Source organism: Chaetodon auriga, chromosome 9, assembly GCF_051107435.1.
Source record: "Chaetodon auriga isolate fChaAug3 chromosome 9, fChaAug3.hap1, whole genome shotgun sequence".
In the NCBI taxonomy this organism is placed as follows: domain Eukaryota; kingdom Metazoa; phylum Chordata; class Actinopteri; order Chaetodontiformes; family Chaetodontidae; genus Chaetodon; species Chaetodon auriga.
The window spans coordinates 17,682,452-17,710,451 of NC_135082.1; the positions used below are offsets into that span (position 1 = coordinate 17,682,452).

At 42.2% G+C, this 28,000-nt stretch overlaps 2 protein-coding genes across 3 annotated transcripts; one reads left to right on the top strand and one right to left on the bottom strand.

Annotated features, from left to right (window-relative positions):
• Positions 1 to 1,567: 1,567 nt before the first annotated feature.
• LOC143326029 (uncharacterized) lies at positions 1,568 to 21,892 on the bottom strand. 2 transcript variants are annotated; one of them, XM_076739490.1, is made up of 19 exons: positions 21,674 to 21,892; positions 19,733 to 19,826; positions 19,381 to 19,558; positions 18,829 to 19,025; positions 18,512 to 18,615; positions 18,156 to 18,217; positions 17,147 to 17,408; positions 14,719 to 14,912; positions 13,529 to 13,654; positions 13,203 to 13,331; positions 11,198 to 11,320; positions 10,516 to 10,651; positions 8,454 to 9,958; positions 6,702 to 7,514; positions 5,991 to 6,361; positions 5,767 to 5,854; positions 4,690 to 5,287; positions 4,219 to 4,350; positions 1,568 to 3,781 (listed from the first exon to the last, which is right to left on the bottom strand). In XM_076739490.1, exons 3-18 carry the CDS (start codon positions 19,540 to 19,542, stop codon positions 4,232 to 4,234), a joined length of 4,989 nt encoding a protein of 1,662 aa, XP_076595605.1. In that variant the 5' UTR covers positions 19,543 to 19,558; positions 19,733 to 19,826; positions 21,674 to 21,892; the 3' UTR covers positions 1,568 to 3,781; positions 4,219 to 4,231. The 2 variants fall into 2 exon arrangements, with proteins under 2 accessions (XP_076595605.1, XP_076595604.1); XM_076739489.1 differs by having other exon boundaries at positions 17,147 to 17,411.
• A 2,820-nt stretch (positions 21,893 to 24,712) lies between these two features.
• LOC143325420 (protein RD3) lies at positions 24,713 to 28,000 on the top strand. The gene is made up of 3 exons (XM_076738437.1): positions 24,713 to 25,032; positions 25,527 to 25,834; positions 26,279 to 28,000. Exons 1-3 carry the CDS (start codon positions 25,027 to 25,029, stop codon positions 26,640 to 26,642), a joined length of 678 nt encoding a protein of 225 aa, XP_076594552.1. The 5' UTR covers positions 24,713 to 25,026; the 3' UTR covers positions 26,643 to 28,000.

The window sequence follows — 28,000 nt, forward strand, 5'->3', positions numbered from 1 at the left end:
GATAATGTCTTTTTAAGTCAGCCAACACTGACGTCAGAAGCAGATCATATGTTACATCTCTGGTATCTGGTTTCACGCTCTCGGAAATAATTATCCTCAAAAATAATGATAGGACTGTTTTGAGGTACAGACATAGCCATGAAAAGACTAATTTGTTGACATTTTGCTCTGAGGCTACAACCCCCCCCCCCCCCCCCCCCAAAAAAAAAAAAAAAAAAAAAACCGAATGAAAAGCTTATCAAACACTACGGCTGCACTTGCAGAAACAGATGCATACATTTTAAAATACAGTTTTAAGCTATGTTACTTTCTAAATTTTGCACTTAAATTACTGTGTAGTCGGCAGTGTCAGGGTTGAGAGACTTTGTATTGGCAGGAATGGTCGAGCGGGGGATTGATCATCTCTTTCTAAATCAGAATGATAGTCTGCTACTTATACTTGGTAACCTGCAATTAAAAAGGAAGAGAGGAAATGTGGAAGAAAGGCCTTAGAGCCATACATGCAATCTGGATCTAAAACCAAGCAGCGTGCATGATAAAAAGACACATTTCTGCTTATGAGGAGAAAATAAACAACAGAATCAGCCTTTTTCTCAAAACTACTCTCAATGACACGTTTGAAAGGAAGTATTTATGCATGTCTTACCTTCAGTTTGAAGAAATGTTGCTATCCAAGCTCGTTTCATGCAGCATGTGTCGTTCTCCCACCATTCAGCACTCAGCGAGGAACTGTGTGTGTGTGTGGGGTGGGGGGTGGGGGGTGGGGGGTGTCGGGGGGGTGGGGGTGGGGGGGTGGGGGGGTGGTTGGTTGGGTGTGTGTGTGTGTGTGTGTGTGTGTGTTGTCAAAGTGCATGTGTGTTTTCTCCTTGGAAGGTGTTTCCCCATTCTCGTGACCCTACATCACTCTGGCAGAGGAGAGCAGATCGTAGGAGGAGGAGCATTACATTACAGTGCAGCGAGTGTGATGAAGTGCCGTCACTGCAGAGGAAGAGCAGAGGGCCCGGAGTTTCCTGAGCTGGACGTGGGGGGGCCCCGCTCTCTAAATCCCCGCATTTTCAATCTCTGTCTTTTTGGGAAGTAAAAAGAGACACTTGTTTCTTCAAAGTCAGAATTACGATGCAGACAGTTTTTCTCGCACTTGAGGAGGAAATGCATCATGAAATAAAACAGACTCTTGAGTTTGAAGGTCTAACTCTTCATCTCCTCGACTCCTTGATTTTCTTTGATCCAAGTCTGCTCTGTCAAAGCTTTCGGTACCTTCTCCACCACGTGTTCATGACCAAGAGGCAAAGGGAGAGGACTCTGGGTAATTGCGGAAATACTTATGTGATTAAACCAAGATATTCCACTTAAACACTTTGAGGCTCTCTTCATTGGACCGCGACACTCATTTAGACTTAGTTGTTGGCCAGCAGAAAAAAAAAACTCCTCGCTCACAGTCAACAGTGGACCGAACAGACTTAAGACCACGACATGAAATACAGAAAGTACAGAGCCAGACTTCTCAGACGCAAAGGCGCTCCGAGGTAAATGAATCCAGGACAGAGACAACGCTTAAATTAAAAGCAAGTCTTTTATTCTAGCCGCAAACACGACACATTCACATCAAAGTGTCCAAAACAAGGCAACAAATACACAGTGAACTTCTGTGCTCAGGGTCCGACAATCCCACCTCACTGCCAAAAGACTACAGATCCCAGAGATGTGAAGGCAGCTGACGGGGAGGGGAAGTGTGTGTGTGTGTGTGTGTGTGTGTGTGTGTGTGTGTATGAAGGTGTCAAAATGGCAAATGAATGGCGATGGCATCAAGTCAAGGCAGCAACAGTGCACGCTGTTCTGACCAAGTCAACAAACCAAGGCCATGAGAGAACATAGAAACTTAGGGTTAATAAAAATATGTGAAAAACCTTCAACTGAAACAATCTGAAAAGTCACTGAAAGAGAGCTCAACGAGGTTTCAAAAGATCACACTTTTCCAAGCCTGTCTTAAAACCATACTCAAATAACAATATGTAAATTGAAGGACTTAATTGGCACTTTAATGGCATTCCTCCATAATGAACCTTTCTTGAAGGAATCTGAGTGTAATTACTGGAAGGCAAAACCCTCAGTCCTGTTTTTGATGGTAATGTGAGGATTCAGCAGTCTGAGTGTAACAAATCAAGCAGGTAATCTTCAAAAGCTACAGTTGTTTTAGTATCAATTCCAAGCACTGTTTGCTGGGAACATAAAGAAAGTACACTTTGTAAAGACTACACTATAAAGACTGTAACTTTGGAAGATACCCTCTTGACTTAACTGAGGGAGTGTTTATTGAAAATGGCAGAATTTCAAGCTTCCAGACCAAATATTTAGCACAGAAATCACATTTAAGCTTCTAATAAAAGTGCATTCTGACCCAGAATGGGGACTGTGGATTTTGCCCCCATCATTAACATTTAAACTGCTTTAGAAAAAGATCTCTTCGTGAACAGTATGTACAGGAGAGACAATCATAACGACCAGTAACAGTCAATGTACATGAGGGCATGTGAGTATAGTTTTAAGATGGGCTTCAAAAAAGGTGAACTTCTCCTTTGACTAACTGGTGAAACCTTGTAAGCAAGCAAAGTGGTGAGACTCTCTGTCACAGGAGATGACACAAACTGTACATCAATTTCAAACTCATCTATTAAAAAAATCCACAGTGTACATACATGTGGGCTACTGATGCCTACAACGCAGTAGGAAATGTGCAAGAACAAAAACAGTCACATCAAGCAAATAAATTAAGAAACCAACTAAAGTTATCTGTATAGTCTATAATAAAATAAAACTTCAAATGTTAGTTTTTGGTAAATTCATCACAGAGCTGACCACTGAGTGCTCGTTAGTGTAAGACAGAGAAGCAAAGCAGCAGAAGGAGAGAGAGTGCAGTGTGCATCACCATACATGGAGCGGAAACCAATGCAGGTTAGACTGAGTCATAGACATGCTCACCCCTCTCTCTCTCTCCCACACCCACACACACACACACACACACACACACACACACACACATATACAAGCAGGAACATCAAGATGAGGACACACATGTTCATATTCACAGCTAATGTCACACTCTCTCTCACTCTCACACACACACACACACACACTGACCCTTTCACACAATTTTTGTAAACACCCGGCCTCTACTAAAACACATTCAAGTGTCCATAAATACGCCACCTCAAGAATTAAAAAGAAGAAAAAAATAAAATATATATATATATATATGTCACATTTTCACAACAGGCCTCTCTTGGCTTCACCCTTCTGGAAAACAAGTCGAACTTATCTCGATAAGCACTTGTTTAGAAAAGAATCAACTAGGCACTGTTTCATTCAAAGTAGACTAACCCATAAGTTAATTCGGAGTTACTAAAAAATAAACAGTCCCTTTGGAAAAGTGGTCGTTAAGTTCAACATCAACAAACATCAGTAAATCACTACCTCTGTTCCTAAAATACACAGCTGGGTGTAAAATGACATCATCAGCAAAGTCTCCACACAGCAATTAGAGGATAAGCTAGTGACCATTAAGACATTTCAGATCCACAGTGGGGGTGTTTATTCTGTCAGTCCAGGCCCAGTTACCTGCACGTATGAGTCCATGAATGACTGCAGCATGTTTTAAACTGGTTCCGTGCTGGTTTTGAAGTGCTTCAACTGGTGCTGGTGAATGGAGTGTCCCTGTACTGCTGCTGCCATCCATCCCTGATGTTCATAGTCAAGCCACAGCGATCAGTTCTTTTCACCACATCTGGAGACAATATTTCAGTCAGTGATGGAGTCAGAAGCTTAGTCAGATAAAAAGAAAACAGTAATAACAAAGGGTGAGTCTGGTGATGTCATTATTTTTTCTTATTGGTAACAAATCTTATCAAAAGACCAAAACCAACAATGAATTGATCCAACCAAAGTGTATGAATGAGCTGTGCTGCTGCTGTGGTGTGTTCTTTGATTATGATGAACATGAGCATGAGGGGTGCACAGAGGTCACTGATCTCCAACGCACTTACTGTTTAGGCTCAGATACAGATAAATATTTTTACACACCCTTATAAAAAGCTATTCAGAAAATGTACAAAAAGCTCAGCTGGTGTTTTATTACTCAACATCCTTTTCAATGTCTTAGCTCTTGGGACTTCAATTGTACACCAGTTTTCTCAGTGCATAGGGACAGACCCTGGACGTTACCTGTAGTTGCGTTTCAATCTGTCTCCTCCTCTTCTCTCTGGTTCTTCTGAGGGGCAGGTACGACAGTTGTCCCTAACAAACCTCTTCTTACAATGTAGGGACACGAGGGACCACTGGGGATGTCTGCAAAACCTGCAGGACGGGAAGAGGGGGAGACAGGGGAATAAAAAAGAGCATTAGCAAACATCACAAACAGAATTACAGCGTCAGAAAGTCACGATCAAGATTCTGATATTCAGAGACCCATGAACACTATTAACAATACACAGATCATAACCATGGATCTAGTATTGAGAGTCTAGCTCTCTTAAAACAGAAAAAATATGCCTTCAAAAGTTGTTTGAGGATATTTTGGAAAACACTAGACGCATTTCTTGTTTACAGTACGTAAACAGAGGATTCACACTGTAAGTATGACGCTTGTTAAATTTCCTTGTTTTCACCCCACAGACTTGCAGCCAATGAGGTTACCTTTCATGACGACTTCCGGCAGTCCGTAGGGTTCATACTCTGTGTCGTCAAAGGCAGCTGACAGCTGTGTCCTGTTACGGCGGATTCTTTCAGCTAGACGGGCTGGGTCAGCTGGGATGGGGAAGGAACCGGAAAACAACATCTTGTCTCCTAACCCTGCATCATCAGATAAAGGGACAGGAGACACAGGAGGGGATTCCACCAACTCTTCTTCCTCCTCCTCCTCCTCCTCTTCCTCAGTCTGTGTGTATGCACAGTGGACTTCAGCTACTGTTGCAGCGCTGCGAGGATACAGACTCTCCTCTGTTTGACTGCTGACACTTTTCATCTCTGTCCTGACATCTCTGTCTGAGGGATCGCTGGTCGTGTTTATTTCACTGGCTGGTCTGCAGGCATCTGGTTTGGTCTCAAGCTTCCCAATTTGACACTCAGCTATTTTGGTCTGCTTTGGTCCTGAGACTTCGTCTTTGGTGACATGTTGACCCGTTTTCTCAGATGATATCTGGATAACTTCAGTCTCAGTGCCCTCTTTGTGTTGTGTTTGACAGCTACTTGACTGATGTAAGAGGTTAATCTCCTGGTTTTCTTTTTCAGAGTCCTGAGTGAAGACAAAAACACAACAATTAATCATCTTCTATGTGAACAAAGATGTGTGCCCAATAATTGTAAGTCAAACCCTTGAAGGAAAACCTTTTTCTCTATTTTTCCTTGTAAAGACAAGCACTGAGGGCAGTCAGATGGTTTGACTTTGATACGAAAGGAAAAACAGTGGCGCAGGTCTGTATATGTCTAATAATTTCCTACGCTTTTTTTGAGTAAGAACTGTGTCATTTGGCACCAAACAGTAGTTTCATGAAAGAACAGCTTTATCAAAACAACCAAAATGAGAAAATTACAGATCTGTATAATTAAGAATACCTGGAAAAACATATTCAGTCCTTACTCCTTCTAAAAGGACTGCATTTATGAAGCTACTAAGGGATTTCTACTCAGGTATTCCAGGAAACGTTGACATAAAGAGGCTAAAACACATACAGTGGTCTAGTATGTAAGAGATGATTAAAAAAAAACAATCACCTCGTTGATCTTGGCAGTATCCTGATTGTATTCCTGTGCTGTCTTTTTAGAGGGACTCTTTGGTTCAGGAAGGTTGCCGTGCTGCAGTCTTGTGATAAAAAATAAATAAATAAATTCAAAGCACACACATAAGAACAGAGGCCTGCACATAATCATACATTAAACTGTGCATCTATAAATGGTCACCTGCTTATACGTCTTACATAGCTTCAAATGTACGTTACCTGGAGAACAACATGCGGCCCTGCAGTTTGTTGGAGGAGCAGGAGAGGAGTAACTCATCTTCTCTGATGACTGTCACATGACCAGGGCTCTCCTGAACACCCAGGTAAGGTGCCTGAAATTGGGCCTGGACAATCAGAGCCTGGCTCTGCATCCCTGGCAGTATGTGGACCAAATCATCAGTCTGCTGGTTTGACTGGGACTGTCTGACAGCAGAAATCTGTTCCCGAACTTCAGATTGGTTGACCGTGTCGGGAAGGAACTGGTCAAATGTTGGGGCTGACTGGGAGGCCAGTCTCCACACAGCAAGCTCCTCGGCCTGCTGCTGGGTCTCCTCAGAGAGAGCCCGAACCTTCATGTGCAGCTCCACCACCTGGACCGAAGGGGAAGGACAGGACAGACTGAATCACACACACTTTCCAACTAAAACTCGGAGGAAAAATACAAAACTATATACAAGTCAATATTTCCACAGTAATTCTGATAACTGGGAATTACTTATAAAACATCTGGGGGGGACAGAAATCATATTTTCCGTCACTGATGTAACATACTCTACATTTATTACATTTTAAAGGACGTGAATTTCCCAGTGAAGATTATATATTTAATTTTCCTGTTTAAATGACTAACTTAACAAGCTATCTACTCGCATTTCAGTGAGACCTGTCCAATCATTTTTGTGATATAAAGAGATAATCCACAATCACTACCTGTTGCTCTAGGTGCTTGATCTGAAGCTGACACACTGCCTCCAGCTCTTCTTCAGTCCTTGTCGCCGTCCCATCGTCCGTTTCAAATTTCCCTCCTTCATCTTGACTCCTCTTCACCTTCTTCAGCGGTGACTGGTGTGCCTCAGCAGTGAGGTCATTCGGCACACGAGGTGACCTCTGCTCAGCCAAGCAGGACACAGCAGCATTTACTGTGTTTTGGCTTTGCTTGACTGAGTCATCTTGGTTTTCACTGTCAGTGTGTAAGACTGGGGTGATGGTGTCTGACACGGTCAAGCCCAATATTCTTTGTTTCAGCAGCTGATTCTCCTGTTGGAGAGCAAGCAGTTCCACAACCATGTCCGCTGCTCCTCCATCTTCAAGTTTATTCTGAGTCTTGTCTGAGTCTACAGAGCCTGGATGCTGTTTCCCTGTTTCGCTGTCGCTAATAGGCGTTGGCCTTTCAGCAGCTGGCTGACTTAAATCTCTCTGTGAATTAGATTCACTGTCTGTCTGTGAGTCTGAAGTGAGGAAGGTGACAGACTCCTTTTCATGGTTTGGCTGAAGCCCTGAGATCTCCACCAACCTATCACCTTTCACCTCTTCTTTTTGTTCTCCACCCTCTACCTCTTGAAGTGTCATCTCTTCTTTCTCTCTTTGGGCCTTGAGTGCATCCAACTCCTGCTTGCAGCGCTGCAGTTCCTCTTCCTGGCTGAAGAGGGCACTTTCCTTCTCTTGCAGCTCACCTAGAAGGCCAGAGATGTGCTGACTCTGCTTCTCAAAGGCCATGGTTAGCTGCTGGGTCTGACGCGTCACCTGTGAAGAAAATAAAGGTTATAGGACAGAATGATTGAGAAAATATCTCATTTGAACCTGTACTAAGCCACAACAGCCAAAGATTTACTGTGATTTACTAATCACAGTAAAGTCACAGCACATGTTTACAAGGCAAACCAAAGACCGCTACTGCTTGTGTTGACAAGTAGTCTAGGAAGAATCGTGAGTGCATGCTGTAAAGTCAGTGCTGTACATTTAAATGATCTTTGCTACACAGAAAGCTCAGGCCAACTTACTGGATTCAGTGCTAGGAGTTAAATTAGCTTCCATCAGGACAGATTAGGGTTGGGTGGTAAAAGGGTATACATATTGTGCAACAGTAGAAATGTGTTCAACAGTAGAGATTTGTCAATACCATTTCCACTGCGGGAGCTTTGCCTTAAGCAGTATTCACACACTGTCATTCACAGTGTATGCACTGCTACCCTGCTACAGAGCGAGCAAGTGGATGTGCTGATGACACTGCACAGACTGTAGCTGTTTGTACTCTTTTCTGCTTGCATGTATATTGCTTGATTTGGCCTGATCCCCTTCTTTCTCTAACTGCATTCTCTGGTAGTTTTGCGGACAATTAACAGTGACATTTTACATCTAGCCATTATTATCTTTTTGTGAGTTAAATACTTACAATCGATGTCTTATCATTCAGTGTGTAAAATAGTTTTCTGCTATTTTTCCAATACAAATTTTCAGGACAAACTTAATGTACTATTCTGTATATCCAAGAGTAGGAAAGAAGCGTTGCACACTCTGACTCTACATGCTTTTTACTTTGATGAGAAGAATGCATTAGAACCGGAGTGTGTGACACTTCTTTCCTACTCTCAAGTCTGTTTCCAGTGATCAGCACCACACTACAAGCCTTGGCATATGTTACTTTTCTATTATACACTAAACTCTATATCCACCATTATTTACCTGGCTCTGCAGGGCCTCCAGTTTAACCTGGTACTGGTTAGCACGTTCTGCCTCCTTTGCATTCTCCTTCTGTAGGCGCTTCACCTCTTTCTCCAAATCTGAGGAGGCAGGGTCATTCTTCTGAATGTCAGAAAGGGTCTTTCCGTGGTCTGGCAGGGAAGACCCTACCAGATAGTTTTGTCTGGTGTCTTCCAGGTCAGAGGCCACTTGAGGTGAGTGTTCAGGATCTATCACTGTTCGCTCTTCCTGGATGAGATCTGCTGTTGCCTGAGATACAAGCATGTTGCGTTGGTTGGTGGATTGGCAGAAGAGGAGGTGCTGCTCTGGTGAAGGGAGGAGCTTGTTGTCGCTGCAAACCATGTTGGAGCTGAGTTCATCATCGTGGAGAGTCAGGTACGTCACCGGGCTGTTGGCAGCTCTGAGCTTCTCCTCTTCCGGTGAGTCCTCTTTTCTGCTGCGCTTTAGTTCTTCCAATTCAGATTTAAGTTCTTCTAGTTTCATGCTGAGCTTCTTCTGTACATCTATGTCTGTGTTTGTTATTTGGTTCCTCTCCTCTTCCTCTCTCTTCCTCTCTTCTCGTTCTAGTGCCAGCTGGGCCTTCACTTCTGCTAGCTGTTTCTTTAGCTGGATATTAAGCTCTATCATTTCACTTTCCCGGTCTTCTAGCGCTTTGTTTTTCTCCTCCTCATGCTCCTCTCTCTTATTCTTTTCCCTCTCCTCCCTTCCTCTCTTCATCTCTGTCTCCAAAGCAGCCATGGCCTTCCTCAACCTCTCTGTCTCAGCCTTCTCACTTTCCAGCTGTGCCCTCCATTCCTTATCCTGTTCGTCCTTCTCCACAGACTGGCTGGCATGTTTGCGGCTGAGCTGTTTGAGCCGGGTCCTGGCTTCTGTTTCCGCCCGTCGCTGGGCTTCCAGGTCCTCAAGTCGTCTCTGCAGTTCTTCACGTGCATCATGCAGCTCTGAACACAGTGCGGCATTCTCCCTCTTGAGGTCTTCAGATGCCTTGGCCTGGTCGGATTTGAGAGAGGGTCCCTTTTCAGCAGAAAGCATCAAATTGCAAACATCATCATCCATAGAGGTGTTAGTGGGCGTACCAGCAGCAGAGTGAGAGGAACTAGAGAGTACATGATCAAATGTGGAGTGTTTATTTGTCCCAGAGCTGTCACTTTCTATCACCTCATTTTTGCTCTTGCTCTCCTCATTACTCTTTCTTTTGTGTCCACCCCTTTGTAAACTCTCAGAGTCTGACGAGATAAGGACAGTGATGTGTTCTGAGTCGATGCCTTCTCCTGGCTCTCTGTCAGAGGGGTAAGACGTGCTAATCTCTGCCCTTTTCTTATCCATGTCCTCCTCTCTCTTCTGCTCGGCTAGGGTGGCAGCCGTGGACTTCTTGATAGGAGTTGACGGTCGAGAATGAAGAGAGTAAGAGGGCTGAGGGGAGAAACTCTGTGCAACAGGGCAAAACTGGACAGGTTGCACAAGGGGTGCTGGGGCAGTTTTTTGGTCTAGAGTTAAAAGGAGACAGAAACAAACAGCAGAATAAAAGATTATTCTTTTTCAGACCACATATGTACTAAGAAATAACTCGCTGGAGGAAACAAAAAGATTATCTGTCTTTTGTACAAACACATATGCATTACCGAAATAGTTATTTGTAATGATTTGAGAAAATGGATGATGTATCGCTGACCAGCAGGGGGCAGCAGTGGGATAAGAGGTGAATTAACATGGCTTGTACTGTACAACATACACTGATGTCATTTGGTTATTAGGAATAAATAAATAATGTGCATTTTTTTCCTGTAGAAATTATAAATGAATCAACAGGGCAATTAGTCAATTGGAAGGAATCCACAGAGGACACTGGTTTTAGCCCCTGTGTAAACAAATATTTCTCCTGCTGCTACAAGTAAGACACTGAATCCCAACCAAATCCTGACCTCCCTCTGAAGGAGGGAAAGAGAAAAGAAAACCTCTCTAAAGAACTCTAGCTCAGTACATATCTCATGACTGATAAATCTCATGGATTAGTCCTCTCTTCAACCCGCAGCTCATTCCTCACCCTGCAGTTCTTTGAGGAGACGAAGGGCGTCGGCTCGCTCCTCTGCCAGTCTCCTCCCCTCCTCCTCCAGAGCTCGCTCTTTCTTCCTGCTCTGCTCCAGACTCACTGCCACACCCTCTGCCTCACGCAATGCTTCCTGATGCAAGGGTAAAAAAAAAAAAACATAAATGAGCTGGACTGAATGCAACTAAGCTCTAAATTACAGGATAAGGATTTAAGTTATTCAGGTATTTAAAAGAAGTACTCAGATTAGTTGAGTAATTAGTTCGCACCTGAACCTTTATTATCCATAACAGCGGTCTGCTTTGAGATAGAATTTTGAGACTTGTCTGCTTACACCCAAAATGTTTTTGTGGAGCAGAACTTGGATATAAGGAATAAATAATGCCACACCTTATTGAAATATAATAATGCAACTGGATGATTGCAGAAGCCACAAATTACTAATAATTTATTTACAGCTCACTTATTATCACAGTCTTAGACTGACATATGGCACATTAAAGTGTTTAAAAATTTACAGAATTCATTATATACTCACTGCTCAGATAATGAATAATTGACATTGCAGACCCTGACTCACTAGACTCAGGACCATCACTAGTGTGTGTGTGTGTGTGTGTGTGTGTGTGTGTGTGTGTGTGTGTGCGCGCGCACATGTGTATGTGTGTGTGTTAGTTACCATCAGTTTGGCTTGTGTCTGCGTCTCTTTCTTCTGGCTCTCCTGCAGCTGTCCCTCTGTCCACTTCAGTTTCTCTTTCAGAGTGTCCAATTCTTTGTCCAATGTCTGCTTCTGTAGAGACAGCTGATAGGAGGATATTATGACTCAGCACATGCTAGAAAACAGAGAAAATGAAATCAAAGAGGACCGTAGGGAAAAGACGAAAGACAAAGATGAAGGTAAGCCGTACAAACAACAAAGAGGAAAAAAAGAAATGAATGGTTGCGGTTGTAGGCGCAGAAATCAGGACCAGTGACAGAAACAGGAAGCAGGAGGGCAATCAGTGATCAATAGGTAGCATTAGCAGTGTCTACCTCTCTGGGGAAAGTAATAAAGCCTTAACAAGCTGCTGGGCTTCCCACCAGTGCTCAGTCTGCACACTTTACTGAACTCTTCATCAATTCTGTACATTATCTCATGTCATGGCACAAATGAACAAGGTTACCATGACATGAGATTGCGTTATTGTACTGTGTAACATTACTATCTCCTTACATTTACTAATCCAATTAATTGTTTCTTCGTTACTGTCTTCAGCCTTTTAGATCAACTATTCTTGTGTCTCATGCTACCTTCATGTGAAATTGGAAATAGTAATTTGTATAATATACACAAGACAACAAATAAGGTGGTAAATATAGCTCACAGTGGCAATTCAATGCTGGAGGTTTTGCCTTTTAAACACAGACTTCAGAGAAGGCTTTTGGGGTGGTCACTGATTAGATAATTTCTGCCACTAATACAGGCTTTCCTCTAAAGTATTTATTGAGCAAATAATTGCGAGTAAGCCCAGAACAGGCACTGTAGAGATTAAAGTGACATTCATGACAAATGTAGTGTTCTCAGTGAGTATTTCATTAGTACAGTGTACAGTGTAATTTTCATTCCTGGAACAACTAACCACTGCTCATGAATTATGTCTACATGCAAATCAAATCAGAAGATCATTTTTGAGTTTTCTGTGACCACGAACTTCTTGGAGATTTCTGGTTTGTCCAGTTTCTTTGGAGAATTCATGCAAACATTCGTTCTGCACATTTCATATGTGATTTGATTCGACACTACTGTGCCTCTTGTGTTTACTCTTTGTAGCTTTATCAGATAATATCAGATAATATCTGTGTGGTTTACAAAGGGCTTACAATACAGTTTTAAGGGACACTGTGGGTAGATTGAAAGCTCATTGTTAATAATACACAGTGGTCAAGAGGTTCACCACCACTGAGATATGAATTTGTATTATTGTTCTGATGATAAAAAATAAATATCACAGCATTCTTTCCCTTAAAGGAAATCCAAATAAAAAGAAAAAAAATTACAACACCATGTATTTAAGCTCAAGCACACTCCTCCTTCACTACCCGCAGCCATGCCTTCATGCCTCGCTTACTAAAACCTGGAGTATTTCTCACACACAGGTTATGAGTTTGTTTCACGCTTCCATAACCAAAGCATTCTGCACTGTCAAACGTAGTCACACGGTCATTACCTTCGCTGTTCAACCTTTCCACTGGGGAGAAACCAAGAGGAGAGGAGGGCAAGTGGAGAGGAGAGCGGCGGGTGTAGAGGGGAAGGGAAAACAGAAACACAGAGAGGAAGACAGTGAAAGAGAAAGCAAGAGAAAACAAGGAGAAAAAGCAAGCGTGGGAGAAGAAGTGAGATAAGTTCATTGACCTTTGGTACAAATAATATACGTCCCAGGAAAGAGAGGGGGGAAGGGATAGAGACAGAGAAAGCAGGAAAGAGAAACAGGAACTAGCTGAAAAAACAGAGTAGACATATGAGCCAAAATACAAACATTATGTACAGAATATCATTTTGGTCCCCAGTTTCCAGTGTTGATGCAGGTCTGTTTTAAAGGCCTTATCTTGGCGAATGTATTTGTACGAACGTGCATATTAGAAATCTTATTTGCTCTTTTCACGTGTATGATTTTGTGACCTTGTTTGCGTATGTGCGTATTTACCTTGTCAGTCTGGGCCTGCAGGGCATTGTGGAGTGTCCTGGCCTGCTGGAGCTCCTGGTTGAGCTTATTCACCTCCTGCTGATGCTGCTTCTCCAGACACTGCCTCTCCTTCTGAAGCTCCGTCAAATCCTGGAGGCAACACACAGCAAAAAAATCTGAGCCTGTCTTTAACTGTACTGTGGTAAGAATGTATTTTTTTTAAGGATGTAATGGAACAAAAAACAAATTGGACAAAAATCTAAAAATCTCAAATGTTCTCTGGTTCATTTAGTTGTTTCTCAAAGCATCTTTTCTCTCTCTCAATCATCCATCTCTCTTCATCTCACCCTCTGATGTTGTTTCTCCAGCTCTTTAGAGCGTTGTTGGTGTTGTAGTCGGCTGCTCTCTGCATTCTGCCTCTGACACTTCAGCTCCTCCTGCAGCTGCTTTAGCCTTTGCTCAGCTCCCGATGCCTGCCACACAGACACAGGTTCTATTTTCAATCCAGTTTGTTTGTCTGTTTGTCAGCAGGATTATGGAAAAATTACCGGCCTGATTTTCATGAAACGTGGTAAAAAGGTGTAGCATGGTCCAAGGAAGAACCCAAGAAAATTATTATTCAGTTTTGCTAACATTGCAAGATAGAGCATTTAGACCTGGTGGAATAAATACCAGAAATCTTAAAGTTCAGTGGAGTAAAGTTCAATAGTGACACAACATAGCCAAATGTAGAAATACAATGACTCCATATCACAGTCCCCATTCATACTGCCACAACAGTAACGATGCTTTTTTTTTCTCACACTAAGCTGTAGCTATGGCAATGTAAATACACACATATCATGCAACTTATTATACTCTTACTGTCTGCAATAAACTACACTAGCGATATTAAGGAAAGATGTTCAAACTCGCGCCTTCACGAGAGGAAGCAATAATATTGAGCATGAAGTTTGCGCTTCCAGATTTGCATATCATAGAACCACTGACTATGGGCCATGACAGAGGTCTTGACGCTCTGAGCGCTCTTCTAGTTTACCTTGTTTTATTCCTGTAATGCATTAGCATTCTAACATCAGGAAAGCATTAACACTTTGAGAGATTAATTACTCTAAACAAACAAGACAATTATCGGGAGAACTGGCAGCCTCTCTCAGTCCCTCCACGGCATTGTATATCGTTTACCTAAGGGTTAGATTTCACAAAATATCAGCTAGATTGTTTTACAGGGCAGAACAAAACAAGGCCGCTATTTTTCCAGCTCAACCTTCACAAAGATACTGATAACAACTGATTGTGATTGTAGTAAAATATTCACAACATGTTTGTCATTTTCAGAGAAGTCAAAGACAAATGTTTTAACATGAGGCCAACACCCATTTTGTGAAAAACAACAGGGTTATGGGAAATATAGAGCATTAGCACTTGTTTGAAACACATTTGTTCTCAGTATAGCAGTAGTAGTAGTAGTAGTAGTAGTAGTAATAGTAGTAGTAGTACCACCAGTTGTATCAGTAGTAGTGGTGTGTGTTCTTACCCGGTCACTCTCCTGGGCCATGCGTGTGTGTGCCAGGCTGAGCTCATCGCGGGCTCTCTGAGCACTGAGCTCTTTGGCGGCAAGCTCCTTCTTGCTTTGCATCATTTCGTTCTGAACAGACTTCAACATCCCAGCCTTCGCACACAGCTCCTCCTCAAGAGCAGACACATGAGTCCGCAATGCTGATAAAGATTCTGGTGGATGGACCAGACACACAGTTTTAAAAAAAAAAAAAAAACATATCTCAGAAAAACTAATTTCTCCTAAACATATTTTAAGTACACCACTAAGACGATCTTTTATGTCCTTTAAGACCACAGCAGTGTCTGTTAAAGTTCTACCTTATTTACTCCAAATTACATACATTTCGCTCTACCCCGCATCTTTCAGAAGAAAACAATGGCCACAAATATTGATTTCATTTTTAAAATCAAAATCTTTGAGGTAGATTAGAGTTATATCTATCTGAATCCCAGTAAAGAAATGATTTAGATGTTAAATGGGAGAAAGAAGCTGATTGGGTGGGAGAGAAATGACTGACAGAGAGACAACAGGGGAGAGGAAATTGTGGGAAAAAAACATGTTTTTCTCCAAAAATGAGCACTGACATTATCTGAAAGAATACCCTGATTTCTTACAACTGACCAAGAGTCAATAACACAGCAGGAACACAAGGTCAGGGTCTTCACAAATGGGGTCAGTCCATATCCATTGGCTTATTGACACTCACAGCTGTTGCCTGTGGATGTCATGCTGCTGATTTCCAAAGTCAGGGATGAAATCAATTTACTGTCTGTCCAATATGTTGTTCTGTGTCTTTTTCCTGTTCCTTTAATTTTACAACACTGTTCAGCTGTTCAGTGTCTACAATTATCTTCACAATACCATCTTCACTTAAGAGAAAAAAATAATCTTTTTTTTAAGATTTTTATATTTACAACATACAGCCCCTTCAGCAAATGTGAATTAAATTCTCCTGTGATTTTAAACAGTGGAGAGTAGATTGATTTAAAAAAAACACAGAAGCAACAAGCCAGTGAAAAAGCACACCTAATGTAAACACTGCACCACCCCCACCACCCTCTGTGTCCCAGCAGCTAAAAGAAGCATTAATTGTTTGATGTTGAACTATCCCCTTCCTCCTTTAAACAAACACACAGAATGGGGCTGAGAGAAAGAGGAGTGTTATGTCATAATCGTAAAGTGGACGAAGAGCCACTCAACATCATGAGGCTGGCCTGAGAGCAAGCAGAGGAGACTCCTGCTGAGCCAGTGGTTTCTACACAATCTCTTATGTAACAGGTGTTGTTGAGGTTATACTGCGTATATGAGATTCAGGGTGATCATATTGCTTCACTTACGCCAAGACAGTCCCATCAGAGCTAAAAACTAAACCAAAACAGAAAGCATTTCATCATTTGGCCTGACTGTTTAGTCCAAGGTCACAATAACAACAATACTCCAGCAAAGTGCCAGGATATCAGTCCTGATGTAAATATGGAAATTCAAGCATTTTTCTTTAAAGGATAGCTGTATTATATATCGTCAGCAAATCCCAATAAGAAGTCCAAAATAAATAATTAAATTGAATCTACTAGCAAGTGTTGGCTGACATTTAAAAGTTTAAAAGTTATTTAGCACTTTGTTTGCGATAAACTCGCTATTTGCTCCTGTTTGAGCAACATTTTTTAAAATCTACTGCGCTACTATTTTGGAAATTACTGGCCATTTTTTAAAAAAAGTAAGATTATACATTCGTAACCTATTTTTAAATATTAAATTTTTCACCAGTGAACAAATAAGCCTGGGGCGGAGACCCAGAGACAGGACAGGGAAGTTTCAGTATTAAGAGATGGAGACTAACACATGGTTTTCTTCCCTCTTTTCATGGAATTTGTTGACAAAAGACAACAAGAAAAATACAAAATAACACCAACCTTTTCATTTCAGGTCTTCAAAAATCCTACTTAGCTAATAACTAATTGTCAACTCCAAGTTATTCTGAACAGAATTTGCGATCTCTCAAAATTCAAGGCCAACTGCAGCTGAGCTTTTGCTGCTGTGGACCCCAGACGCTGGAACAGCCTTCCTATTGACATAGGGTTGGTCAACAATGTTGACTTTGTAAACTGCATGTGAAAACCTATTTGTGCTGTATGTAAAATTCTGTATCAGGGCTGTGACAAACATCCAAAACTAAAGGCTAAAGTAAGAAATATGAGCCTGTGTCTCACAAGCAGGACTTAAGGCAGTTAAATGGATAACAACACTGAGCAAAACCACAGAACTTATGCGTTGACTTCAATCTGTGCTGGGTCTGGTCACACTGTGTTGAATTTAAAAATTATCCAGGCTAATTTGCTGGGCCGAGCTGTATGTGTGTGTATTTTCAAACTGCAAACGGGCAACACATGACATCCCCACTCACTGTCTGTCTCTGTCCTGCAGTCCTTCTCCTTCCCACACACCCCCTGCTCCGACTGGACTTGACTGATGACATCAGTGCAAGGCGTCTGGGGAGAAGGCGGGGATCGTCTCCTGGCTGCTGGCCTTGAGTCATCCCGTTCCCACGGAAACACAGCCAAGGGAGTGGAAAAGGAGTCTGATTGGTCAGATGGATGGCGGTGGGGTGTGTTCTTGTGTTGCTGTCGTGGTAACGAGGCGGTGGCCACTTCAGAGAACTGGAGGCGCTGCTGAAGACGACGATTAGACAAAGAGACAAAAGAGGGTGTCAGGATGTCACAGCAGAAAGAACATTTGAGCAGAATTTACAAACAGCAGGGTTCAAGCTTTTCACTGAAACTTAAACAGCATTTGACTGAAGAATGACTCACTGCTGTTATATTCACGAGTTCCTGACACAACTTAAAAAAAGAGTGTGGAAACTGAGGGAAGTCACAGATCAGGTGTGAGGATTACAGGTAAACTGCACAATTGACTTTATTTCTGACCTGTAAACAAACACAGTACGCTATGATGGAGTTTTGCAGTGTACAAGAAGGTCAGAGCTTATTCTTCTGTTCCATAGACCTCTGTTGTTGTCCAAAGAGTATAAAAATCAATCAGTCAGTCACACTGTTCCACTGGATGACAAGTGCCTTCATTAAGGAGAACATGGGTACTATAGTTTATTCTAAGGCGAAGCCACAAACATAGTTCTGCTACCTAAACACTCACTGATGCACCAATCATGCAGCTGAAAATAGTCAGAATAGTTTAGGACAGGGGCACTTGTTTATTTAGCACTTCGTCCCAAACAAATATTAATCGGTTGATCAATGGAAGAACGGACAAAAGAAAGAAAGAAGTTCTGTTAACTGACATGACGTGAGCCAATTCCTTTAACTGCAGCATTTAACCTTAACTTTAAGCTAAAATCCACATTGGTTTTGAACTAGCCTGTGCATAGCTCAGCATAAAAACATACAGGTACTTACTCGGATAGGTGCCCGGCTCTGTCCTTCATCTCTATGCCCTGACCTCTCTTCTTTTCTGCTCCCTACAGGACAAAAACACAGCATATGGACAGATTGGACTTAGTGCCTAATATCACTCATCAAAACTGAACAGAAACAACAGCAGTGAAGAACTCAACTGGTTTACTGACAGAGGAAAGAGCAATACAACAGTCCCCAGAGAGTGAAGGGTTGGGAGAGGAAAGAAGCTTAGGGAGTTTATTTATAACCTCTCTGCTCATTTGGGAGCCTTGTAGTTTTTCCATTTAATTTTCCAAACTATACAATGAATTAATGAAAAGAATAAACACAGGAGTCATAAAGTTACAGGACTGTACCATTGTGTTCCCAGGGCGAGGCTGTATTCCAGCAGGGTGTAGAAAACAGAGTGGTATCTGCTGACATGCTGCTGTTCTGCAGCTTCTCTAGCTCTGCCTCCAGCCTGCCAGAGAGAGAGGGATGAAGGAAAAACAGAGGGAAAGAGTTCAGTGTAAAACTAGCATCTTATATTAGGGATGGATTATTCTCAATTTTAAAACACTGCAGAAAATTGATTCTCAGTCTTCTCTTGTTCTTAATGAGACCCTACAAAACACACAAGACCCATGAAAAATTGAGCAACTGACAGAGAAGCGAATTGTCCACTGGTCCAAACCTTTTGACTTCCTGGGTGAGTCTGTTGTTGAGGGTGCGAGCAGCATCTAGTTGGCCCTCAAAAGAGCACACTTGTGCCTGCTTGGTCTGAAGCTCCTGGGTCAGACGCTCCCTGCTGGTCACTGCTGCCTTGGCCTCATCTTGAACCCTCTGGAGCTCTCTCTGCACAGAGTGGAGCTCCCCACGCACCTCCTCATACTAGGCAGGGGTAGGAAGGAGAAAAATCGAAATGAACAAATCCTGTCCTGAGACTGATTGTGCCAATGTATGGCAGAATGATATGTTATCAAATATTTATACAATGTAATATCTACAACTGTTTGCCTCTTTTAACTGCATTGCCATAGATAATGTATTGAGACTGGACTGTTGCTCTCAGGGCAGCCTATATTTCAGTACAATGCAACATAACCTTTTAACAGGCATAATAAACCAGACTTTAATTGCACCTAGCTAGATAAGAATATGCATTTACTTCACAAACTGTTTTGTGGGGAACAGCACCATGTCAATGAAAACCGACATGGCCATTAACAAACATGGCTGCTTGTACCTTCACAGTCTGTTTTTCGAGGCTAGTATGAATGTTGTCCAATTGCAGCTGTTTCTGCTTGTTTTCTCTGGACAGCCGCTCATGATGGATCTGCAGCTCCTTAACCTTTTGCAGGACCCGTCCAGACAGCCCCACTGTCCAGTCCTCTTCAGCCCAGCTCATCTCTTTCTGCCTGGGCCTACCAGGGTGGCAAAGCACAAAAAAATCAAACATGCGTTTCTTCTGGATTTTTGGCTTGCCTGCATTACAACACACTGTAAAGAAAACATTTCCTTTATATTCTGAAGGGAACTTCAGAGAACTTGAGGTAGCTGATTGTGTTTGGCATCTATGAGACAATGTGCCAGCTGACCTGTCCTATTCCTGCTCGACAGATCCAGAATCAGACAGTTCCTGGACTCATGGGAGTCAGTAGCTGGTGTGAAGAAACTAGCAATACACACAGTCTGAAACAAAGAGGAAGAACAGGCCTGTTAAGTGCAGATAGTTCTATGTCATCTTGTGTTTTGACAGATGATCCAATTCATACCACATACATCTAAACATGTTCCACTCATCTGTATCTCCAACTGTGTGCCCTGTCTTGAATATGTTATGTTACTAAGGCTTGGATCCCTCAGGGAGACACTGGTTGTCACCGCTGGGCAGCTGTGACTCAGTGTTTTCCAACACAGAGCGTCTGCAATGTTCCAAGAGCACTTCAAGTTGAAAATAAATCCCTTCTCTCTCAAACTTCTGCAACAACAGTTACACATTCACATAAAAACTGAACACTTTTTGTTCAAATTACATTGCATCAGTACTGCACACACACATACACACACACGCATGTACACATGAGTTGATAGCAACAAATGTACACAAAGTGTTTAAAGTGAAAGTGTTGGAATGAAGAAAAGCCTGAAGGCCAACCCAAACCTGCAGAGATTAATAATGAAGTCAGTTTTGACATGCGCTCCAGCCTCAAGGCTACTGACACTGTAACTCTTGTGACATAGTTTCTGTCTTTGCCCACAGGCTGAGTCACTGTGTTTACCTGCTCTGAAGAAGAAAAATGGCAGAAATGTTCAACTTAACGGACAGACGGATTTGTGAAACATGGACCTCATATAAGACCTAGAGTAGCAACACTTCTGCTTCTTCAAGTGAGGGCGTGTGTGTGACTTGGTTGATTAAGCCTAGCATTTGCCATTTGCCCGGGCCAATGACTTAATCATTAAGTAAAATTATAGGCAATCAATTTACTGTCATCAACTAACCGATTCTTTCAACTCTAGTCTACATTAATGATAAAATACAACATATCTTACTTTGACAGGGAACTAATAATAATAAAGTCCTGACTTCTTTTCATTGTTGTCACTAGTTTTTTCAGTCCACTTACTCAGACCTGGTGGTCTAAGACACATGCCATGTACTTGTAACATCCCTGCCTGGATTCCAGCTGGTGACCTTTGCTGCGTGTCAACTCTGCTCTCTCCACATGCTTCCTGTTTATCGACAGTAAATTTTCAAACAAAAAGGCAAAATGCCAGATGGATTCAAGTACTCAATATTTGACCAGAGACAGAGAAAGCAGGCACTAAAAACTAGCCAAAAGTATCATACATGCAGTGAACAGTTAACACAAGGGCTCAGACACCCAAAATCCAAAATCACATCATAAAAGACAGCAGCAGTACGGCATTGATGAAGATGATGTTCAATTGATTAAAAGATAAAAACATGCCCATCCTAACACTCACCTTACACTACTGCCATTAAAGTGGGACTTGACACCCCCATATATAAAGAATTTCTTATTACATGACATCAACACATAGAAGATGATTATTTCCCATCTTAGTCTTTTAGTCTCCATTTGTGTTTGCCACACTAGCTCTGGTATTATGGTCACAGACGTCTCTGACCTTTAAGCAAACTAAAGAAAGACACTAATCGTCCCTTCTTTATAAATGTTCATGTTCAGGATGGAGCTTAGAAGAGGTTTAATTAACGCTATCAGACGGAGGAGACAGGGATCCAGACGTTGGACACCGGCCTGTGCTGTACAAAAGTCTGGTCACGAGGTTCAACAGAAGAGACATCTGACAACTTTCACATAACAAAAAGTTGAATTTCAATTTAACGTCCATCAAGACCACCTTCAGAGAGTGAAGCAGGGCTGTTACCATGAGCAGCGGAGACAGACTTTTTTTTTATGGTCAGTTAGCGCTTAGTTCATCAGCGGGCAGTGATTGACAACTAACCTAGCAATGATGCTACAAGCTAACCCCAACCCGCAGCTACTTACCATTCACTTCAGAGAGTTACAAAGGGCGCCAGCCGCCAGGGAGGCGCACACCGAGCAGGGACGGTGCTGATACCGCTTTTTAAAAGTAACAGCCGCCTCCACTTTTTCACTTCACGACGAACGAAGGGACATTATTAACCGAAGCGAAGCGAACAAGTGGCGTCAACTGACAGCCTTCATATCTTAGACAACGTTCCGCGCGTCTCGTGCAGCTGACAAGCCAACAGAAACAGGATCGCTGTGGCACGAGGCGGAGCGGGGGTTAGTGACGTAGCAGGCGATGTTTTGGGAAAAGTCCGCGCGCCGGCGTGAACCTCTGATGACCTCTAGCGACGACACGAATCCAACAGCAGTTTTAGTGTCGGTCAATCATGAGAGAAATGCTGCCACTCTTCATTGAAGCACTTCTCTACTTTTCTACATGTAACTCACACAATCACAGAGCTTCCGCCATATTGTTTGTAGTTTCAAAAGAAAAATTGGGTATAGCATTATAATTGACAGAGGTCAAGACAGCGGAGAGGTATGTACAAGAAAGGATCTAAAGTGCACTGACAATTCATCGTTTTTCAGACAACGTGGAAGAGATGAGAGAGGTTCTCAGAGTGGCAGATAGCAGTTAGAAAAAAACAATTAACTTTGTTGTTGTTTGATTTTGTAGATATCAGCCTGGTGGAGTTGTCTGTCTGAAACAGTCTGGAAAAACTAGTAAGTGGACCTTCTGTCACATGCTGTCTAGAAAGTGTGCAACAAATTTTACATTCAGTGTTTATGGTAATTTAATTAAATGTAATTTTATTTGGTAATATGATAATTGGCACAACTTATAACCAAATATAAGAGCCTTAAGACAGGTCTGCCTTATGACCAGAAAGGCCTGTCTTGAAGAGTTTCCAAAGTGAAAATTTAGTCTCAACTGATACTGATATTGTGCATACATACTGCATATTGCTCAACTGTTTAATCGAATTACCACACTGTAAACCTGGAGCAATTTAATGCTTCAGCACAATTGTGTTACGTACAGAGAGTGGGAGGAAATACGACTCAGGGCCCAGCAGCGACATAGGTTAATCCATCCATGTTTTCAGTAGTTGTTTTCTACTGCAAAGTTAGAAATTCAAGGACAAATTTCACACAGAAGTTTGAGATTGGCATCCATTAGTCTTTACAGTGGCTTGCAAAAGTATTCATACCCCTTGAACTTTTCCACATTATGTCATGTTACGGTCACAAACACAAATATATTTTATTGGAATTTTACGTGAAAGACCAACACAAAGTGGCACACAATTGTGAAGTACAAAGACAATTATACATGAATTTATTTATTTATTTTTTTTACAGATAAAAAACTGAAAAGCCACTGTATAATTCGTAAATAGATTTTGATTTGATTTTAACCCCAGTTAAAGTTAGAAAGTTAGAAAATTATTAAAATTATGAGTGATAATGACAGACACACTTTGGGCAACGTGAATGTGCTGTATGTGCTTCTAAAGATACATATAAAAACTGTGCTAAAGACCACACATAATATTATTTGAACCAGATCGAAGTTCTGACACAAAAATGAACATCACACTCGTAGTTCCACCATTTCACCTTGTGTTTCACTGGGTCTCACCACGTAAATAATGAGTGAAATCGAGCAAGACAGCTTCATTCTTGACTGGTGGTAACCTCCTCTAGACTGTCAGAGCTGTATTTGACCCAGCTTTACCTGTTAATCTGCTGAGTGACACTGCAGACAGATACTGCAGAGATTTCTGCTTGAAACACTGGACACACTATAACACGGAACAGTTACGAACACTCACACACATACATATCGATGAGGGGGCTCATTGTGAAGAATGGATTGAGAAAGGCCTCCCTTAATGTAATTCATTTACTTTTTCTATTGGTATTGCAATGAAGATATGGGCAGACAAACAGCAAGCAGTCCATATTCTAGAAACATTGACTGGCCAAGAAACAAATTACTCATCACACCTGACAGGTAAATGCTGACGGTCCCAGAAAGTGGAGGCCTAAACAAACTCCTTGAGATGGAGATGGTGCATCTTCATATTTAAAACTTCATCCACATACACATGTTGAATCTGACCACACCAGGAAGCTCAATGCTGAGATGATAATCAACTTTATTACAGTAAAATGTTTCTAACGTATAAAAACAAAACTGTGTCAGTGTATTTATGGCACTGTGTTTTTCTGATAAAACGATGCTGTTCCACATCCCTGATGATTGTAGCTACTGTTGTGCAGGATAGTAACGTTTTTAATCCTCAAATACATCAAATTTATCAATCAACACCGGTTGCTCACTCACCATACCTGTTTAGTTACAGCAGTAACAGCATCCACTGTAGGCAACTGTAATTAGATTATAATAATCATTACAATCAGTCATTCTTCCAGGTAGGCTCTGGATTTGAATGTAATCTGGGATTTGGTGGCTCAGTGCTGAGTGGTGCGGAAACCCAGAAACTAGCCTGCAGTTACTTTACATACAATACAGTACCAGCTCGTGGGTCAGGCTGCTAACGCCTGAGAGTTTAGAAGTGTGGAAAAAAAAGAGATTATGTGGGTAGTTATGTAATCTTAGTACAATGCTTGGCCATAACAGTCTGGAATTTATAAGGTGTGCCTGAAGGATTACTGTCTGTAAACTAGGAGACCATTTTCAGACATACACTTTGTTACCTTCAAAGTCTGTGCTGAGTGTCCTGGCAGTAGCCTAGCAGTTTAAGATCAGAAAGATTGCTGCTTAAAATTTCACGACTACCCAGAAAACATCTGTCAGGCACTGTGGAAGTGAAATAAAATACTTTTGAGCAAGGTGTTCAGCCATTGTGTGTGTATGAGCTGAAGCCTTCTATACAGTTTTAACTGCTGCCCAAAAAGGACATAAAATTGTGAAACACATTCAAAACAAAGTTGAAATGAAAAATAAGAAAAAGCTTAATTAGCCAACAGTCCCACGCTATTATGCATTCTGTCAGTCACACCCACAAACACACACTCCTCGCTCAGGTGCACACTCATGTGGGGTAAGCTCATTCTCGTCACTGTTTATTAATACAGGATTACATTTATTCTCAATCCCAAACTCACACCACACTCCACGGGCTCCTCACAAAAGTACTGTACTGCTGTCTGCCGAGGACCGTCAAAGGTAGCAAGGCAGTCAGGTAACTGTGTGCCACCCACTGGCGTCAGAGGAGCTTCATCCTTTTTGAATGTCCATGGAGGCCTGCAGTGCACTTGGCCGTTAACGGGGGCTTTACCAGACAACAAGTGGATTTCTGTCAGAAGAGAATACACCTCAGCTTTATAGATCCAGTTATATGAAGGTAAGACAGTGATTAAGTTTATATGATTGAATGTAGAACGAGAGAATAACAAGTGATAACAGTCTTCTTAAGAAAACATGGTTTGCATTGATCAGCTAGATGAACTGTTTTCCTTTCACATGCGCACTATTATACTTGAGTCATGTTTTACTTGAGCAGACTCAAATCTGGCATGAAGGTTATACAGTATTTCAGAGGTTTCTGTCTGAGGACAGAAATTTAAATTCTCTAAACATTCACATTAGCTATGATTAAGTCCCTGCATCTGTTATAATTTGCATTGAAAACGTAAAACAGATCTTCTTTGTACTGACTGTTGAGCTTTCTATGACATCTTGCTTTACTCTCCAATATAATTCTAAAATATTACACCCCCAAATATGAACCTGCTAAAAAGTTGGTGAATGCCACATGCAGTTAAAAAGGAAACTGTTTATCTTTTTCTTCCTTAAACTACAGCATAACTCTCCACCAATTCTGTCCTTCTTTCCCAGATGTTTCCTTGGTCCGCTGTTTTCTCCCTTGAGCCCAAAGTGCCCGGCCAGCGCAGCACAGAGGAACTGGTTACCAATACTCTGATGCTGGAGCTGGGGGCCATGGTGAAGCGCACTGAACGCATCCGCTTGGAGCGGGCAACAGAGGGTCGGCGCCGCCGTCGCAGCTCCTCCTCCACAGCTGATTACAGCTGGCTGGCCAACACCCCGACCCCACAACCCTACGAGCTGACACCCAACGACCTGCTGGAACTGCAGGACCTTTGTGGAAAGATCCCTCCTGCACAGTGTGGCCCCTTGATCGTCAGGTGGGACAGGCAGCAAGAAAGACAGGGAGACATAGAGACATACACGTACTGAAGATATAAGAGATAACTGTGACTGAAACTGAAACCGAGAGTGAGACGTAGAGCGAGATACAAGCAGAGCCAACATAATAGACTGCAGCAGAGAGACAGGCAAGTTAAAAGAGACACGCAAAGCATTCGACGCACATACAGGCAGGAACATAGAATATGAAGAAGAGGCAGAGGAGATAGCTGCAGGGTTTCAATTTAATCCCTTTAACACCCTTAACTATAACCTGGAGAGTAAGCTTGGTGGTGGTGGCACCTCCCCCCTTATGACCTCTGCCTTCTTTTTTGCTTGTCTGACCTGTTTTTGTTTTGTTTAGTTTTGACTGTTAAGTACTCTGTAAATGTGTGTGGAATTTTAGATCAACCTGTTCATCACAGCCACTCTTCCCACTTCAGGTTCAGGAGGTTGGTGTCACAGATGGAGCCTGAGGTTCACGAGGTTCCCCGACTGTTTCGCTCTGTGCTACACGACTTCGTGGATGAGATGAACGGAAATGAAGAAGTGCAGGACACCGTCTATGAGAAGCAGCAGCGCAGCAAGAGCCTCTCTTTCGACACTTTCCGCACCAAGTTTCGCACAGGTCACTTCTTCAAGGGCGGCGGCACGAGAGGCTCCAGGGGAAATCTGCAGCAGGAGGTGGATTGGTCTGACGAGGAGGATGAAGAAGGGGAGGAGGAGGCCATCAAGGCCAGGGCGAGGAAAGGAAGGAGCAGGAGCATGCCAGAGATCAGCCCTATGGAGCAGAGTGCCCATGGGTGAGAAAAGGGAGGGAGTCAGGGGAGAGACAATGCAGAGAGGATGGTGGGGTGGTGAAAATGAGGGGTAAGGGCAAGAGGGACAGTGAGCACAAAATAGAGATGGGTCAGCATACTGTAAATATGGGGAAAAGGGAAAAAGGGGATGATGAGGAAAGAAGGTAGCATTCAGCGAAAAAGGGAACAGGATAGATTTGAAAAAAGGAAGAGAAAAGTCTAGAGGGTGGGCTTAGAACTATTTCTTGACTTTCCAGAAACCCATCTAATTGCAAATGAACTTCAAGTCTTTGGTCCATCCATTTTGTTGTGCTGATAGGTACAAAATTCTTCAAACAATACAAAGAGTCTACAGCCATGCTAGCAGATCTGTGAGGCTGTGCTTAGGCACTGTGGTGCTTTGAGCTAAATGCTAAGATGCTAAGATGCTCAGAGAGACAGTGCTGACATGCTGATGCTTAGCAGGCATGTTTGCCATGTTCACCATCTTAGTTTAGTGTGTTCGTGTGCTAACATTTGCTAATTTGCACTAAACACAAAGTGCAGCTGAGGCTGATGGGAAAGTCATTAGCCTTGCTGGTATGTGGTCATAAAACTCTGATGGTGCTGGAAGACAGGTCAGGGGATCACCAAAGTGATTGCAATGCATCCTGAGGGGAACATGAATGCATGTACCAAATTTCAGGGAGATCCATTAAATATTTATCGAGACATCTCACTCAAAATCACAAATGTCAGTCTGCTGGTGGCGCTACAGGAGATGTCGGATAACTACAGCGGAGCCTCACTGCTAGCATGGGTTAAAAGATTTAATCTGCAACATGGGACTTTGTTGAGTAAAATCTTGAAAACATTGCTAACCTTCACATGCTTTCATGCTTCACTTGCTCTGTGAACAACAGCTCTCGGTGAATCATACACGTGTCACAAACTGTCTCTTTAAAAACATGTTATGCAACAGGCAGGGCAGCGGTCTTCTGCTGCATCTGTATATTCAGCAGTCACAATTTGGCTTCAGATCGCCTGCTCGGTTAGTGGGTGCTCTCATAGTGTGTTTGGGAAAATAAGTGCATAATGTTCTTATCACTTCTATGTGGTTAAAACATAGTTGTTTTCACAAAGATGTCTGTTTTTTTGGTTAAATGTAGGTACAGTTGTGCAACATTTGAGGCTCCTGGATTTTGGTCCTTTGATATCTGTTAAGTGTATATTTTTTAAGTCTTGTAGTGTTGAAGCCTTTCTATAAAAGGAATGAAAGATGTATGGACCTTAATTACTTTGGTTGAAAAGGCAAAATATTTACATGTAAACCTGTCCAGGGCCTGTCCTGTGATAAATAAATGCCGTGCGTCTTTGTGGTGTAAA

Excerpts from the sequence above, each read along its gene's own strand:
- LOC143326029 (XM_076739489.1), bottom strand. The coding sequence starts at position 19,542 with ATGAGCTGGGCTGAAGAGGACTGGACAGTGGGGCTGTCTGGACGGGTC. Across the intron at positions 18,218-18,511 it reads CTCGCCCTGGGAACACAATG|GGAGCAGAAAAGAAGAGAGG; the intron begins GTACAGTCCTGT and ends TTTGTCCTGTAG. Across the intron at positions 7,515-8,453 it reads TGGAGGCCCTGCAGAGCCAG|GTGACGCGTCAGACCCAGCA; the intron begins GTAAATAATGGT and ends TTTTCTTCACAG.
- LOC143325420 (XM_076738437.1), top strand. Across the intron at positions 25,835-26,278 it reads TGTGGCCCCTTGATCGTCAG|GTTCAGGAGGTTGGTGTCAC; the intron begins GTGGGACAGGCA and ends TTCCCACTTCAG.